Source organism: Diadema setosum, chromosome 13 (genome assembly GCF_964275005.1).
Source record: "Diadema setosum chromosome 13, eeDiaSeto1, whole genome shotgun sequence".
NCBI lineage: Eukaryota > Metazoa > Echinodermata > Echinoidea > Diadematoida > Diadematidae > Diadema > Diadema setosum.
Genome location: NC_092697.1, coordinates 3,831,872 through 3,849,404, shown reverse-complemented (window position 1 = coordinate 3,849,404; position 17,533 = coordinate 3,831,872). Strand labels below are relative to the sequence as shown.

The 17,533-nt window shown below is 39.0% G+C and overlaps 1 protein-coding gene across 1 annotated transcript in view; it reads left to right on the top strand.

Moving 5' to 3' along the window:
• LOC140236820 (tyrosine-protein kinase SYK-like) overlaps positions 1–17,533 on the top strand; it is a 98,149-nt gene that overhangs the window by 74,504 nt on the left and 6,112 nt on the right. Inside the window, exons 7-14 of the mRNA XM_072316757.1 lie at positions 1,610–1,636; positions 5,268–5,288; positions 6,341–6,408; positions 7,205–7,370; positions 10,431–10,589; positions 11,594–11,703; positions 13,355–13,421; positions 14,185–14,266. Coding sequence (XP_072172858.1) covers positions 1,610–1,636; positions 5,268–5,288; positions 6,341–6,408; positions 7,205–7,370; positions 10,431–10,589; positions 11,594–11,703; positions 13,355–13,421; positions 14,185–14,266 — 700 coding nt within the window. The remainder of the gene's footprint in view (positions 1–1,609; positions 1,637–5,267; positions 5,289–6,340; positions 6,409–7,204; positions 7,371–10,430; positions 10,590–11,593; positions 11,704–13,354; positions 13,422–14,184; positions 14,267–17,533) is intronic.

The window sequence follows — 17,533 nt, the reverse complement described above, 5'->3', positions numbered from 1 at the left end:
TTGTGTTTTTATTTGCAATGGCAGATATTGAAAGAGATATTAACTTTAGTCATGAACAATGGAATCAATGTGAAATGCTCTATTTTGTTGTCTCTTTTTGTTGCAGTAGCAGATTTTAATGGAGGTATTAAGTTCAGTCATGAATAATGGAATTGATATCAAAGGCTCTATTTTCCCCTCTGCATGTCATTGATGGCCTGCATTTTGTTTGCTTTTATTTCCTTGAAAGGTATAAAATCCATAATTTTACAGTCACACAACTTCTCTAATTCCTTTCTAAGGTTTTTATTATTTATTTCTCACTGCACTATTTTATGCACATTCAATTCAGTTCCAGTGATAATTTTGAAGAAATTTGATTATGCATACAGCCATATTTTTGCAGATATAGTGTTCCTAGTGAAAGAGATATGCTACCAAGCATGACAGATAATTAAAATGGATGAAGAATTGAAAATGGCAGTGTACAGTAAATTTTAAAGGGATGGTATATTTTTTGGTGGAGGTGGGGATTCAGACTTAAAACTTTTTGCAAGATATAAATAGAAACTACTACATGAAATGTTAAAAAAAACATACAATTTAAATAATGAGAAACCTCATTTGAAATCTGAAAGAGCATATAATTCTAAGAGGAATTCACAGTTTATTTCATGGAAATTAGGTTTGATATGGCTGAGATCAAAACATAACAATCCTAATAAAAGGTTGGGCCCACCTTTTATTAGGATCACTTTGTTTTACTTTTGTTTCTGGATATCTCGGCCATTTAAACTGATTTCAATCAGATAAACTTTGAGTTCCTGTTGAAATTGTATGTTTTTGAACAAGCCATATCAAATCTAATTTTCATGAAATAAACTGTGAATTCCTCTTAGAATCATATGCTCTTTCATATTTAATATGAGGCTTCTCATTATCTATTAAAGAAAAAAAAATCATCACAAAAAATAAAATGTTAAAAACCTGAAACTTCATCTCATCTGAAGCTGTACTATCCCTTTCATGAGATCTGGTGTGAGAAATTACAGAGAGTGCGCTTTTACCTCCTGTGCAGGGGACTTTGAACAGTATGTACAACACTATGGGGTTTTCTGTGCTAATCAGCACTCAAAACACAGAAAGGGGGTTAAGAAATCTTGTTTCATTGTTATCAAATGTTTGGTTCAAGGGACATTGAGTTCTAATTTTTGATGTGCCTAATTTGCTTGAAGTCCCTTTTCCCTTGAGTGGTGAATTTGATATTAATGTTTTATTACAATGCTTGGGGTTTTTTTTTCAGTGCGACTTCTCTAAATTAATAATTGCTCATCATCAAGTCTTAGCACTTCGTCATCGTAGGTACCTTTTTATGGTGATCATTCATGAGGCTTGCCACTTTTCTTTCTGTCAATAGGGACACTTGGCAACTTACAGTATACTTGATCTCTATTTCATGCAAACCTGAGAGTAATAATTGCCACAACTTTCTCGTGCAGTGAAACCTGTTGGTGTTGTTTTTATTTTATTTGCAGTATTTCATTGTGGGTATGAATGCATACAAATGTATGACTTTCGAGTGTTTTGTCTACTATACATTTTTTTTTTCTAAACTTATTTCTATTAACAGAAGAGGATAAACCTGATGAAGGTAATGGTAGGTGTACATTGTACTTATTCTTTATCTAACTTGCTCCGATACTACAGAGCCAACTTATATATTACATTACCTTCTTTCTCTTTTTTCCCCCTTGCACACTGTCTGGGCAAGATAACTGACCTCTCACCATGCAACAGTATACAAATAATGACGGCTATGAGGAGTACAGTTAAAATTATGGGCCTCACATCACCAAGGGCCTACATAATTTTAACTGTACCCCGAATATCAAGCTGTCATTATTTGTTTTATATACCGAAAATATAGATTCCGAAATATAGATACCGAAAATATGGATTCCGAAAAATAGATACCGAAAATATAGATTCTAGTCTCTTTTACAGCACTCGTAATCAACGCTGATCGACAGCGCGACGGTCGTATCATTGGTGCGTACTGATCTATGTGTACGGGGTTGCGACTGTCTCCAAACCTATTTACAGGGCACAATTGATTCTATGCCCCGGGCACAGTAAATAATGACGTCATTTTGATCAAAAATGGGGCACAGCTATTTTCATGACTCCACTTTTAACCAATCAGATGAGAGGAATCTATATGTGAGGTATATAATACTCTTTGATAGCCTATGATTATAGTTTATAGTGATGTCCTTATGAGTAGATGCCTTGGACTTTCTATATAGGCACTGACCCACATCTGCCTGGTAATAGTGGTGTACACCTTGTACTATGTATCTCCAGAAATTTCTCCTTGTGATCATTAACCCTAACTGAACTGGTATTTTTTTAATTTTTTTTTTTTGTGCTTTGATCTCTGGGTTTTTTTGTTCCTGTTTTTGGAGGAATTGAGCTTTTTATGGGGGGCGGGGAGCTGTAATCTCTGTTTAATTTTGCAGTCAACCAGTCAACCCAGGAATGACAAATGAAACCCTGCATGAGAACATAATGGAGTGGACAGATATATAATCATAGCAGCCATATTTTTTCCTAAATTAAAAGTATTTAGTAAGATTTTATGCATTGTTGAAATAGGAAGAGTGTAATAAACATACATGCCAGATTTGCCATTGTTTTTCGTTCATGCACTATGCGTAATAATGTTACTTTATCGAATTTTGTTTGTTTTGAATTGTGTTTGTTTGCTACAATGTATGTGTTACAATCTTCCTCTTTTTTTTTTTTTGACCTAATCATCGAGTTGAGTAAAATGCAGAAAGACTTTGAAAATGAGATTTTAAAAAAAGTGGTATTTAAAGATATGGGTGTATTTGCAAAAATATGAGATCATTCAGATGGATTGATATGCATATTCCTCCCTGTCAATTTCCTCCCTCTCCTCACATCCCCTATAGATCTCCTTTCCATCCCAGAGCCGAAAGGGTTAATATGTTTTGTAACCTTCTTGTGTGTCCTTTTAACTCAATACTACCACACTGGTAGCATTAGGAGAATCTTATACTATTTAACATACAGTGTATGCTTTCCTACCCTCATGTGATCTCACTTTCTTTTTCTACCACACGTGAAGGAACTGCTGTGGAATAAATACATTGTACATAATTATATTATATATTGTATGTATCTCAGGGCTCGACATTAGCAATGGCCTGGTTGCCTGGGGCCACTAAAAATTGATGTTGGGCCACCAAATTTCCAAAGAGGTTTTATCTCTAGGTGGACCAATCGGGCAACTACAGTGTATGATTCAGAATGGATTTTCATGGTTCCTTTTATTTTGGACCATTAGATTGCATTTGTGAGCCACAATTATTTCAAATTCAAATTTTTTAGTAGCCCCAACTGGCCACCAAAAAAAAAGAAAGAAGAGTTTTAATAGTGTCGAGCCCTGTTTTTGCGAAGAGGCATACACATCTCTTATTGTAGCTTTAGTTCCACGGCAAACTTACTGCTTTCATCTATTGAGTCTGTGACGAGTATTTAGGATAATTTGACATGGATTGAAGTTGATTGCATGTAATTTTTTACTCGGACTATATTTGAGTATGTCTCAATTGATCCTTTGTCCTTTATTCACTTTATTTCTATGTTGCTGTTTTCTCAGTTATACTCTTTTATTTATTTTCTGTTATTCAAAAAGTATTCTTATTTATTTTAGTCCTTTTTATGTTTGTTTGACCCTGCCTTGTTTAAGATAAATTTGATGTGACCGTGCATGAGAAAATTGCAGATTCTCAATAATCACTAAGCCTTCCAGTGGTTAAAATTCTAAATATTTTCTTTTTAAGAGACATTTTAACAACAAAAATAGATAGTTCTTTAGTATGAATGATCTTCAGACAGTGGTTTTTGGAGGATGTAGTGTAGACATGAGCAAAATTTGATGCCTAAAGACAATAATGGGATCTGAGCACATACTGCTGGTGACAGTTTGTAGTTTATTCTGAATTTTGGCGGTAGCAGTGCTCAAAATTCTCTTCATGGTCACCGTATGCAGGTTTGGTTACAGAAAATATGTTGTAGCGTGCCTGTGTGATCAGATAAGTGCTGTAGGCGAAATATATGTAGTATTTTTATATGACACACTAGTTATCAGATTCTTGTTGCACGGGAGTGAGATTCTGCTTTTACACATGCTGGGAAGACTTGTTGCATCCATGCCCCAGTGCTACATACAAGAGTTTAGCGTTTTTCTTCTTCCTTTTGCTCTTCCTGCTTATTTCTTTACTGGCTTTTTTTTCACGTGATTGTTTATATTTGTATATGTTTGTATGCGTATGTGTGTGTGTGTGTGTGTGTGTGTGTGTCTGTTTGTATGTGTGTATGTGCATGTGGGAGTAATGGAGGGAGAATGTCAGATGTGCTTAAAATCAAGGGAAGCGTTGGGGGGTAATTTACCCTCCGCTCAGACCCCAAAAACTCCGCTGCACCTTATTCCATGCTGTCATACATTATTTTATGTGAGCCGTCACCACATCACTGTAATAAAGTTGCAGACCTTGAAGCTATCAGATTAAAAAAAAAAATGAAAATAATCAAAAAAATAAACAAATCAGCTGATTTGGAGGGTGGAGCTTAAAAAGAATTAGACAGTTGGTTAGGAATCAAAGCTTTACACTGTATGTACTGCTTTCTTTTCAAAATATTAACATGAACTTTGATGATTTTTTTGGCTTTAACAAACATAAAGTGTTTTACCAATGTATTTTGAATTTTCCCATTGAGTTGTAATGCCTGTTGAATTTCCCACATGCTTGCCTGCATCTTAAGCCGATTTTCTCAAGATTCTTTTAACCAGGTGGATGTCTGTCTTGAATATCATTTCTGTGGCAGGCACTTTGAATTAAGAACAGGACAAGATGCGTGTGTTTGGAAAGCTTTTAGTCTTGGGAATTCTCAAAAAAATACTGAAGTCAGAAATTTGATGTTTGGCGACTGCATCAGGCTTTCGTGGTGACGGGTCACATATGCCTTGACTGATGCTTTTGCACCACTCAAAAGCATTTCATTAATACTGAAGCAGGGTTTGAGGCTTGAATACAAAGATAGCGTTGTGCTGTTAAAAAAAGACAACAAAGAAATAGAGATATGCCTTTGTCCATGATGGCTCTTCACTAATACTTCATAAGCTTTTGTCATTTGTCCTTTATACCTCTCTTTGTATTTTTTTGTCTCATTCATTCACCGCTCTTGCTGACCCGATCTAGATGTACCTCCTCAAAGACCGGGTGAGTATACCAGTGCTTTCGCCCCCTTCCAATGCCACGCCCACTGGCAGACATAGAGATCGTACCCTTAGTGGGCAGAAGTGTGCCTCCTTCGTGTGTGCAGTTTGGTGTATTTATCCCTTCACTGTGTTCTGTTTTATCTACCCAGAATGCAATGAAAGCTTGAAAACATAAGTTGAAGGATTTCTTGCAAGTCTCAGCTTGCATTGACAAATGAAAGGAAAGTTTGGAAAGTTTTTAAAGAAATATGTGAATCTTTATTTTTTCACATCGTATCAACCTTCCTACAGACATCTCTTCAAGTGTCATCCCTACCTGTGTGGCTATGGCATTATTTCCATAAAAGTGCTTCTAATGCATATGAGCATACATAACATATAATTATCTAATTTCACTCTTTCTTTCTGTCTTTCTTTCTTTCTTTTTTGTAAGAAACACCTCTGTCATGTCTCCTAATCAGAGCATAGGCAATTCTTTTCGGGCACTTGCTACAAAGACTGAATTAAGTTTCACCAGATGCAAATTCAGTGTTTATCAAACATTCTCTGATATTTTTTTATATACAATGTTATTAAGAGTCAAATGCAAGATCATTGTAGTTATTTTGAGATGAATTTATGAAAATCTTCGGCACAGACTCTTCCCTTTGTGTTTTTGTACCAGGAGGATGTAGTTGCTTGTAAAAATTGCATCTACAGGGTCATTACATTTTTGTTGGTTCTGAATAAGTCTTAACAAGGAAACTTCCAAAACAGTAAGAACACTTTGCATGTCATCATATAAAACAGTGGTGGATTCCGAGGGGGGTGCACTGGGTGCACGCCCCCTCTTTATTCTTTTTTTTTAAACAAAAGAAATAAGAAAAATGGGGGTGGTGCGTGCACCCCCTTTAATTTTGTAAAGGCGCCTCCCCTTTACGGAATTCCTGGATCCTCCCCTGTAAAACCATTCATGATTTGAAGAGGGAGCAAATACATTGTTTTGCTGTATATCATTGTGAACAGCAAAGTATTTTGTGATTTTATTTAATTTTGTTTTTTCCGGTGCGGCAGGAGACCGAAGCCAGAGACGCATTCAGTCGGTGGAAGACGGTGTTTCTCCCCAGACGCCCCCAAGACCGGTGAGTTTTGAAAGCTTCTGTCGGATCCAAACAAAGAACGCTCTTGACTTTTAGGAGATGCTTTTATCTTTAAGCTGCTCCCTGATTGTTCTCACAGAGTTACTGATATGATAGTGTTGTGTCACTAAAAGGACATTGTCCAACTTGAGATCGTAATCAAACACAGGTTTCTCAAGATATTACAGAAGTGTTTGTTGTGTTTTAATGACCTTCTTCTTCTGATCCTTCCTCTTCTGATTTTTTCCAGCTTTCTCATCTTCTCTCTAGTCCTGTTATTTTTACTATGATTATTACTATCATTGTCATTATCATGATCATTATTATATCAGTATTTTTATCATTACTAATATAACTAACTACTGTCAGTTACTACCATGATAATTTACAGCATTATAATGTACAAAATCAATGTACAGTTGCTGTACTTCGATGTCCTACATGCACTGGGAAGTTATCTACACACAACCAGTGAGGTTATATTTTTGTAGGTTCTATCTACATTGTAAAGTTGTTATTTAAGAAAAAAAAAACACAAGCAGGAATGTATACATGCTTGTAGATATCAAATCATTGAAGCACATTAATTTTGTGCAGGATTGCGTGTTCATAAAAACAGGTCAAGTTCTCAGTTTTATTTTCTAACAAAATTGTGCCCTTGCATTCAATACCGCTGTGATTGTAATCTCAGGATGGTGTTTGCTGTATTAGGTAGGTGACTTAAATCTTAAGTTTTCACGAGACAAGAGATTATCAAATGTGATATGGAACCCTGCATTGCTTTGTTCGTCCTCCCTAGCCCCTTGGCGTGTCCGTGTCCAGCCCTCCGGCCGGTATGCGGGCGACGCCAGACTTTGGGCACTCCCCGACCCCGCCCGACCGCTCCAAATTCAACCACGACATGCACCACCCCCACCTGTCGCACATGGTTGAGGGGCCCCACTGGGACGAGCCGGGGCACGAAGGTGAGACGTCGGTGGAGGAGTTCATCCTTGTTGGTGAGTGTGGTGTCATGGGGAAGGGGTGGAGTGATGAGGCTGGGATGGGGGAAGGAGGGGGGCAGAATGTTTACCCCTCCTCCACCCATCTCCCATGCTCTTCCACCCACCCCTCCCTTCTTGGAATGCTGAATGGAGATGGAATGAACGGAGCCGTGGGCATTGTGAGTTTCTTGGCATGCTCAAGGAGTGCATCATGTCTTTGCTCTTTGTAGACGAGTCACATGTCCTCATTTGACAGTACTCTGAACTGTTGTACATTTTATAACAGTGATCAATGAATCACGGAATACTGATAAATATTGTAAACATTCTTATCTGAGTATCAGCAGAGGTTACTCTTCTTCTTTTTTTTTCTTCTTCCACTGAACACATAACTTGTAAAACTGAATTCATTCCTGGGAAGTGATTGTCAATCACTTGCAATGAAAACATTTCGACTGAAAAATGTCATGAATTTGAATAATTATGCAGTACCCGCTGCATGCTATAAGGATTAGAACCAACACTTGCTGTAGGGCAGAAGCTCAGTGGTCTAGTGGAGATGACGCCTGTGCAGAGATCAGGAAGTCGTAGGTTTGAATTCTGCTCGAGTATATACGCCCGTGATTTCTTTTATCATGGCTACTACTAAAACACTGATCAATTCAGTTCTTATTCATGTTGATGTATGGCAATTTCTCAATCACTTGCAATGAAAACATCTCGACGGAAGAATTTCATGAATTTGAAGAATTCATTCCTGATGATCATTGGCAGTAGTTTAACCTGTTGTAGACTAGTCCTGAGTATACTGCATGTTATAGCAAAATCAGTCCGTCCTCAACGAGTTAAGATCCACTCTTAGCTTGTTAACTCCATAGAATGTCAACTTATTCTCAGAAATATGAATGATGAAACCACCAAATCAGATACAGTGTGTATGTCGCTCATTCTGAATAATCCTTATGTAGTGTGTAATGAAGTTTACTTTTTGTTTCTGCATGTGCATGAAGTTCTGAATCCATGGACCTGCCTCAGGAAAAACGAGTGTGTGTAGTATGGTGATGTCTTTCCCCGTGCCACACCATGTTTCTACATGCTATGAGTGATTTGTGCATTGCATGGGGTTGGCAGTCAGCCAGCTAAAAGGTCAACGTAAACAAATCTGGAATGCCAAATGATAGTTTTGGCTCGGCATCATTTCTGGCTGCATGGGAATGTGCCATCTATGTTTTCCGTAATAAAATCAGTGATAATTTGAATGCACACACTGTTTGTTAGTAAAATTGTGCGTGACAGTGTCATGCACTGTGCTGTAAAAGCGAAAACTGTTGTCAGTTTAATACAGTGTTTATGTATGTCACTCTGGGCCAATTTCAGTGAATTCTGCTTGTTCAGAATTTTGTGATGAATAAGAGTATTTCTTTTAATCTTACTAACTTCAAATTTTGTTTTGTGTTTTCATTTGTGCTGTTCAGTTGAGCCCAACCTCACAAAGATTTCCACACCATGAAATATTCTGTTTATATTTTTGTGACATACATATAAGAAGAAAATGTCTTCTTTCAAAACTCCAATTTGTAATGCCAGGTGAAAGGTCTTTATACCTTTTTGTACAATTATTGGTCCATTTAAAAGTATGTGACCCACTTTCAAATTAAATCACAAAAAAAAATATGAAGGTGAATATGTCAGAAAAGTGATTAATATGCATATATTACGAAATTATAGGAAAAAGGAATACAGAGTTTACGAAGTATATAAAAGTGGGATATTTTGAACCCTCTTCTAAATATAAAAGTCTGAATGTATTTTGACATTCAACATGTTTCAGTTTCCAACAAAATGTGCTACTACAGTATATGAAATTGAGCTTTTGTGTGTTGATGCCTCGCTCTTCCAGGCTTAGCTTCATCTGCAACTTAAAATTCAAACTTTTTTTTTTTCTGAACTCTGTGGCAGGTTATGTTGGTTTTTCGGCTTTTCAGTGTAGGGCTTTTTTTCTTGTTTGTTTTCCTTTTTTTTTTAAACTGAAGAGATAAAGTTCAACATTGCTAGACCATTTGGAAAATCAAGAAAATTTGAAAACTTGGATGTTGCTGTTCAGCAACTCTTCCAGGCTTTCATGATAATTGGTCATACAGACCTCCAAACCATTGTGAATTTAGAGGAAAGAATCTGAATTTTGGCCATTCCCAGCTTTTTCAATAGGAGTTTCTTATTTTTCTTAATGATTTTACAATGCACTCTTGTGGGAACTGCTCTTTCTTTCCTACTTTTGAGCCAAATCATCCCTATTTCTCAGTCAGAAAAGGTTGGGAGGTCTGGGTCATATATTATGTGTTTTGAAAAGGTTGCGTGTGGGCTGTGGTTACTGACAGTTGCCTCAACATGTCTAGTGTCGACCTGAATTGTGCCAAAAGTAGCACTCCCATGTTTCCTATGCTGCAAAATCACATCTGCGTGGCAGTTTCATCTTAGTACACACAAACAGTGTGTGCAATTAAAAGCATGTGCTCTGTGCAAACACTGTGTAAATGGTTGATGCATGCAATATTTTGCTGCTGTTGAGTGTGTCTGGTCCTGTCAGATAGACTACATGATGAATTATTTTGTCTTTAATTTGATAGCCAGAGTCAGTCTAATGTGTTGGATTCTATCACTGAATAATTCTCTCAAAATTCTACCTTTTCTGCATGGCTAAAAACTTTTGTGAACATGAGTAAATTGGTGAAATTGGAAGGAAGCATTTAAAAGAAAAACCGTAGAAAGTATAGTGTTGATGTCATAGCCATTTGAACATGAGATTTTTCTTGTACTAAGTATCATGGTCTTATAAACTGTCTGTTGTGAAAAAATGAAGTACCAATCGGTGCTTTTAAGTCTGACTCAGTATCCACATAATCCCACCAAATACCATAATATGGGACACACTTTCTAGTAGTCTTTCATTTACATGTATGCTGAACCAGCTTTGTGTTAAATGTCCTGAAAATACAGAGTATTTCACCAGGCTTTTGTTACTTTCTTTTTCTACCATACCAGAGGATCTGCCAGCCGTCAGACCACGGGAGTATCCAGCTAATGACGATGACAAGATATATGGCGTTCCGAACGACCAGGAGAAGCTGTATGACTATTTAGCCAAAACCAAGACCACCAAACAGCTTGACCAGTCCTGCCTGGACCTTGGCGAGCCCATCGGTCAGTTTTCCACATTACTCCATGTGAAATATTATGCATTCAACGTTACTAGCAGATGCATACTCGCCAACATTTTCATTTGAGAAAGCGGTAGAATCCAGGATGCCTATGCGAGCAGCGCTAGCTTGAATGCTAATGACATCTTTCAAAAGCGGTAGTCTACCGCCAAATACGGTAGAGTTGGCAAGTATGCAGCTGTGATACGAGGCATTTACTGGATTAAAGCCGGGATTGCTACCATTTTGACATGATGTGGTACTCTATTCTCCTGATCAGCTCTTTTACTGGCTTACTTTCTACAGCAATGAAAACTGATGATTAGAAACTAACTTTTTATAGGTCATATGATCCTAATGAGTTTAGCTGTAGTGTGTTTAGACGAATTGGAAACTACAGCTGTAGACCATCTGATAGTATACCAAGTGGCAGTAAACCGTCTACTTTCATCCTAATGCATAGTATGCGACCCTAAGCATGCATCACAAAACCACCAAAAAATAACCAGACATGGATTTTGAGTTAAGAGCAGATTCTGAAAGAGCAGACTCTAAGCAGACTCTATGCTTTATCTCACCATGTTGTACTCTGTGCAATGATTGGGACATAAAACAGGATGTTCAACTCTGTCACAACCACTATTAAAGAATGATCAGATCAAAGCTGAAATTTTCCACACTCTTTAAAAGCACATTCTATTCATGACTGATCCCAACTTTAAAATGCAGTAACATGATCCTTTCAATAGTAATCAGCAGGTAATGTCAGCTACCATGACAATGATCATAAGCGAGGTAAACTCTTTGACCTTGAGCCTTTTCAACATGTCTGACAAGACAACAGTTATCAACAGAGAGCAGCAATAATTTTCATTTATTGCAGAATCATGTTAATATCACCATGGCACAGCTACGTGCCTATGAATACATGGGCTTAGGGAGCGCTCTTGATTTTTAGCTCTAGCGCAGGCACTAAATGACACTTTCAATGCTTGTATGATCCACCAGGTAAGGGCAACTTTGGCTCGGTGCTGAAGGGCAAGTGTCTGGTGAACGGTCAACCCATTCCAGTCGCCGTCAAAACCCTGAAGGCAGATCTTGGTATTCCAAACTCAGAGGTGAGTATTGAATCTTGATATTTGGCCCCACTGGCAAAGCTTGCATTTTCATATATTGTATTAAAAAGTGGACATTTTTGCGATGTTGAAATTTTCACGCATTTCGCGCAACCAGAAGCTAGCGCGAAAATAAAAGCGCGTGAATATTTTTGCCTGCCATATGTTTCAGTAGTTGATGTCTTGATTCCGCGGAATTAAAAACATGCGAAACTCTTCTTACCCAGCCGAGTGCGAAAAATTAGTTCACGTTTTGAATAGTTTGATGCAGTGATAGTGTGCGACTGATCTCTGTAGGAAGATGAGATACATGACTTCCAGAGTTCGTTGAAATCTGGAAGATTGTCCAAGGAGAGAAGGCAGTGTCTGTGATGAGGAAACAAAATAAGAAGACTGCCAAGAGCTTATAGGGATTCACAGAAGAAGTTGGATCAGCTGACTACTGTTGCCATAATAAGCCAGTTCGGAGATAGCTCATGTGCACATGGGTACAAATGACCTTTCACTTTTCTCAGTTGGTTAGGCACTTCACTCAATTCAAAGCGACAGCAGCTTGCCCAACATAGCACTTTATGGAATTCGTATTCTAACAAAGGATGAACCTGTGTAGATGAAGTGATCAGAATGGTTCGTCAATCAACACTTTGGGAAGCATCCACTTCATTGTGCTGATGTTTTGAATACATTAAGAAACTTTTTCTGTTAACATTGCCAAATACCAGGCTTGCTGTCAGGAGGATGTACTGGCAGACATTATTTATAAGGATTACATGAATAATCATGACATTACAGATGCTTATCTCAGTGAAATTAAAAACCAACCTGCCTCTCGGTACAAATGACCTTTTCCTGCTCATGCTCAAACTGGAACCCTGAACTGGCTTATTATACCGTCTTGCAGTGATCAGCTGACGTTATGCATTAGATACTGAAGTTGTCAAACTGCTGTTGTTTATGTTCTCAGTTTTGCTCCAATTTGTGTAGCATGTTACTTTTTTCCCCCTTCTTCTCTGTCACAGTGACCCATTTTCCAGTTATCAGTTACTATGAATACTGTTCTCTTTTGAGGTCAAGAAATTTGTGTTGCCTCTACTCACACTTTCTGTTTTGTTTTTATCTTGCAAACACTCCTGCTGTTTGTGTTATTTTTAGATTTTTTTTATTTTTTTTTCCTATTATTTATAGAATGTTCTATTCTGGTATGCATCAAACTTATATGTCATCTGTTCCTTATCTTTGTTCTTAAGTGTTTGTAGGTAATTAGTCTCCAAATATATCATCACCAAGGCCTCTTGTAGCTGGAAGAAAACAAATTTGTTCCCAGAAACTTGCAAAAAAGAGGGGAAAAAAGGGAGAAGATGAATATATTTAAGATGTCCAAGTGAATGGTATTGCCATGAGATGAATCCCTTTAGTAACATTGTGGAACTCCAACATGTAAACATCTTCAAGGATCGTGTCTTAGATAACTCTTTTTTTTTTTTTTTTTAATATCTATATGTTTTTTGTATGAAAATTTTCCACATAACCCTTTCCATACTGAATTCCATACTGAATTCTGAAATCCCCATTGAACCCATTGGCCACCAGGTTCCGGTAGGGAACGGGTTATGACATTTTTTTTGTCTTTTCCTTGTCATTTCTATCCTTCAAGCCTGAAATCATGCGGGAAGCAGAGCTGATGGCCGGTTTGGATCATCCTCACATAGTCAGAATGATCGGTGAGTTAAAACCGTTACTCTGCCTTGCTCACCAATTTGCATGCCCGCTGGGACATTTTCTGCGCTGATTGGCACAGATATCTTTGAAACTTTTGTAAAACATTATGTTTTCGTGGCATGAAATTTTCACAAATGGGAGCCAACAGCCTTATTTGCGGCATGAAATCTTCGCGAGTTGCCTCCAACATTCACTGCATACAGTGTAGACAAGGTCTTTAGCGTGCATTTTAATTTCGCGAAACTCGGCTCTCGCGAAATTCGCAAAATTAAAATGCACGCGAACATTCCTCGTTTTACAGTATCGTAACTGCTAATGAATAGAGATCACTTAATCACGTTTGTGTTACCATGGCCTTCCTGTTGGATACAGATACAGTAGGCTCATTCACACACATCAGATAAATGTGAGTCACGCCGCAAATCAAATTGTGCTTGTTTGCACTTTCTTTTCCAATTTATATATCCGAGCCTGTCTATTGCACGAAAGATGAAAATAAAGTTTTTCCACCAAAAACTATGCCTTTTCAGCCCTCGGAACACTCAGTGCTGTTTTGATACGAGGTTGCCATCCCTGGTATGGGAATTGATGAGCCTTGTATCTACCCTGTTGGGAATTACCATGTCTTGAGGCAATGGGTTGATGATGATTTTTCTTTCAAACTGAGGATTACATGTATATGCATGATAATAAATCTTCAGGATTGAGAGCTGGGTTGTGTCTCATACTGTATCTTTGTCTTTTGTCTTTCTCCCTCCGAATTAGGAATCTGTCACGGAGCAGAGATGATGTTAGTCCTGGAATTGGCGGAGCTGGGTCCTCTCCACAAATACCTCAAGAAACATCAGTGAGTGGCACTAATTTTTGCTTACTATGTATTGTATCCCACCAGGTGCTTTGATTGTAGGCCCTGTACAATTATCTCTAACCCTGATATTACTGGTGGCAACCACACTACTTGAGATGTCGGTGGTGTCATAGAGGAAGATTTCTAAACTCTTTCCTTCTGCAATTCTCCGAGAATCTTCTGTGTGCCCCCAAACAAGATTCTTTTTTTCCCATCAAGAAAGAATGGACATGTTAGTAATTCGCCCGTGCAAAAACAGTCAATGCACGTGTATACGTATAAATGTATTAAATCCTTTCCACGGTCAACTGCATTGTGCCTTCGAACAATGCAAAGTATCAATCGGGCATGAGATATGAATAGAGTTGTTTTTCACAGTTTTACGTTAAATGGAAAGGCAGTGAAATCTTTATACATTTATTGCAATTATGCTCCCCCAGTGAATGTTATTAAAGAGAATGGCCAATCGTAAACACAACTTTTTTTTACTGTGTTTTGCAATCACGTTTCAAAACTCTGAGTAAGGCCCAAAAACGTTGAGCATAAATGCACCCAAAAGGTGTATTGACCCATAACGTCCGGGTGTATGAATGGCTACCCAGCAGTGCTGGGGATAGTAATAGTGGCAGGGCAAGCCTGGGGAACAGTGCTGGCACTGACACGGTTACCTCTGCTAAACAAACCAACATCACTTACTGCTGATGATACCAATTTTTTCCTGCTCCAAAACAGCACATTCTTCAAACACAGGTCTTAAAGACCTAATAAAATGCTTGCAAAATGTTTTAATATGCAAAAGAAATGTAAAATATATGTCATGATTATCAATGTAAATATGTTGTCAGTGTCGTTCCGGTTTTTATCGCTTCTAGAAACTCCCCCAAATATCACATTTTTGGAGGACCCCATTGCAGCTTTTGCGAAAAAGATAGTCACGTGACCAACACCCCTGAACCGATTGATGACGTATAAGCACGGAGTTGTGCTCAGTTAGCAGACGCCGCTCAGCACAAGCACGCACTCAGATTACTAGCTTGGTACACGCGCGTACACGATAGCTAGCCCGGCCAGGCCCGGGCCCCGCGGGATGTGCGCTCCGGTCGACACACTGACTGTCGACATGTACGCATTACCACGTACATTATCACTAAGTTAGCTTGCACAGATACCTGGTACCTCGAGCATAAATGTCTTCCCCTATATGGGTAAACTTCGACATTGATGATGATGATGAAGACTGCAGCTCTGACGATAGCGGAGAGGAAGAGGAGGCACATGAAGTTGAAGGGGAAGATGGGGAGGGAGAGGCAGCCGATGAACCAGAACGTTATCGTGGGGCTGCACCTTACCGATATGAACCAGCTGCATCTCCCCCGCTGCCAGTGCAAGAGCGTATGAACATGGCACCAAGCCCGAGAATAGACCTCACGGAAACGATCGCCTGGGAAATACAGAGTGGTATGTCTGGTATGCCCCCATATAGTTTAACGTTAGAAAGGATATACTGTATTCTACATGATTGACATAGTAAGTTGTAACTGTCTAGTAAGTAGATTAGAAGAACAGGCCCAGCTCGCTCACAAAGTGAGCGGCTACTCCGGCCGCAGCAAGCAAGCGGGAGCGTCCCGGCCGTGGCCTGGCCCGTCGGCCGGCGCTTACAAGTTAAACTACCAGTAGTAGTCTAGTAGTAGATCTAGTAGCAGTCTACTAGTAGTTATAGTAGTCTACTAGTAGTAGTAGTCTACTAGTACTACTAGTACTACTACTAGTAGTAGAGTTCTAGTACTATTAGTTACCACTACGGCACTAGGTCTAGTAGACTAGTAAGTAGTAATAGCAGAATCTTTGGTAGTAGTACAGAGGCTACACTCTAACGCCTAACGGTTAGGGTGATATGTTGTTACACTTACAGGGTGGGTCGTGGCTAAAAAAAAAAAAAAAAAAAAAAAAAAAAAAGGCCTAACTAGTTTCCCATAGTCAGTTTCTGCAATATGATCAGTAATTTAGATGCGTCATTTTCTAAGAAAAACGATACCAAGAATGATCGTCAATTTTGGTCGAGTAGTTTTCGTTTTATGCTAAAAATCATACTGTGGAAGGAAGCCCAAACGCCGTCGGCTTATCTACCGATGAATGCCACGGTGGGGCTGGATTCACGAGTAGGTCTAGGCCTATAAAGCAGGCGAGTCGCCGTAGTATTAGTACAGACACGCAGTGGTGGTGGGGCTATCGTGAAATAGGCCCCACCGCAGTGCGCGTGCACCGTACCCGTGCGTTTATAGCAAGCAAGGGTAGGTCCTCCTAGGGTTTAGGGTTAGGTAGGGTTGTATTTATGGTTAAATTGGCCGTTAAATTAGTCGAGCCGAGGGCCATATTATGAAGTCATTTTCGCCGCATTCACGAGTATTCACTGTGGAAGGCAGCCCCACCGCCGTGCTTGCCTACCGAGAAGAACGCCACACGGTGGGGCTGAAACAGGCCTCAGGCGAGTTGCCGTAGTATTACTATTAGTACAGACACGCAGTGGTGGGGCCTATTTCACGAGTTTGCCGAAAATAATGGATATCCAAGCGTACCACAGTTGTAATCTGTATTATTGGCAGTATTAAATCCGATACAGTTCATGAGATATTCTTTTGTCTAAAGGCTTAGCCAATTGATGACAATAGTGCAGCGCAGCACCTGCTATGCGCTCACTAGCTCGCTCCCCCGCCAGCGCTAGCCAGTGCAGCCGCCGCTGGCCGGCTGTCGCTGCGCTGCGCTAGCATAGCCTTGACAGCTCGCTGGCTACGGCTAGACTGGTCGTGAACGACTCCGTTCTTAGACGTCATCACAATTTAGAAGTGATAGTGCGCCGCATGCGGTGAAAGTATAGCAAGTTTTCCAAAACCGAGGAAATTGCATCCATTATGTTAACAAATATAGAACAAAATTCAGAACAGTAAAAAACCCCGCACAACCATAGAATTACTTAGAATTTAACATTTAATATTATTACATCATTGAGAAAAAAATGCCTAAACCATTTTATTAGGTCTTTAAGACAAGACAGTGTAGTATAAAAAATAAAAATGTATAATATTTATCATTAAGTCTTGTCTTGAAAAAGAAATCAAACAAGATCTGAGCAACAGGAGCTACTACATCATGGAGAAAAGGGTTTACATCCCTGACCAACTGTGAGAATTTGTGACTCGTTACATCGGTGACCCTGGCCACTTAAGCTAGATAATGTGTCCATGGCATGTAATTGGTCACTTCCAGTGT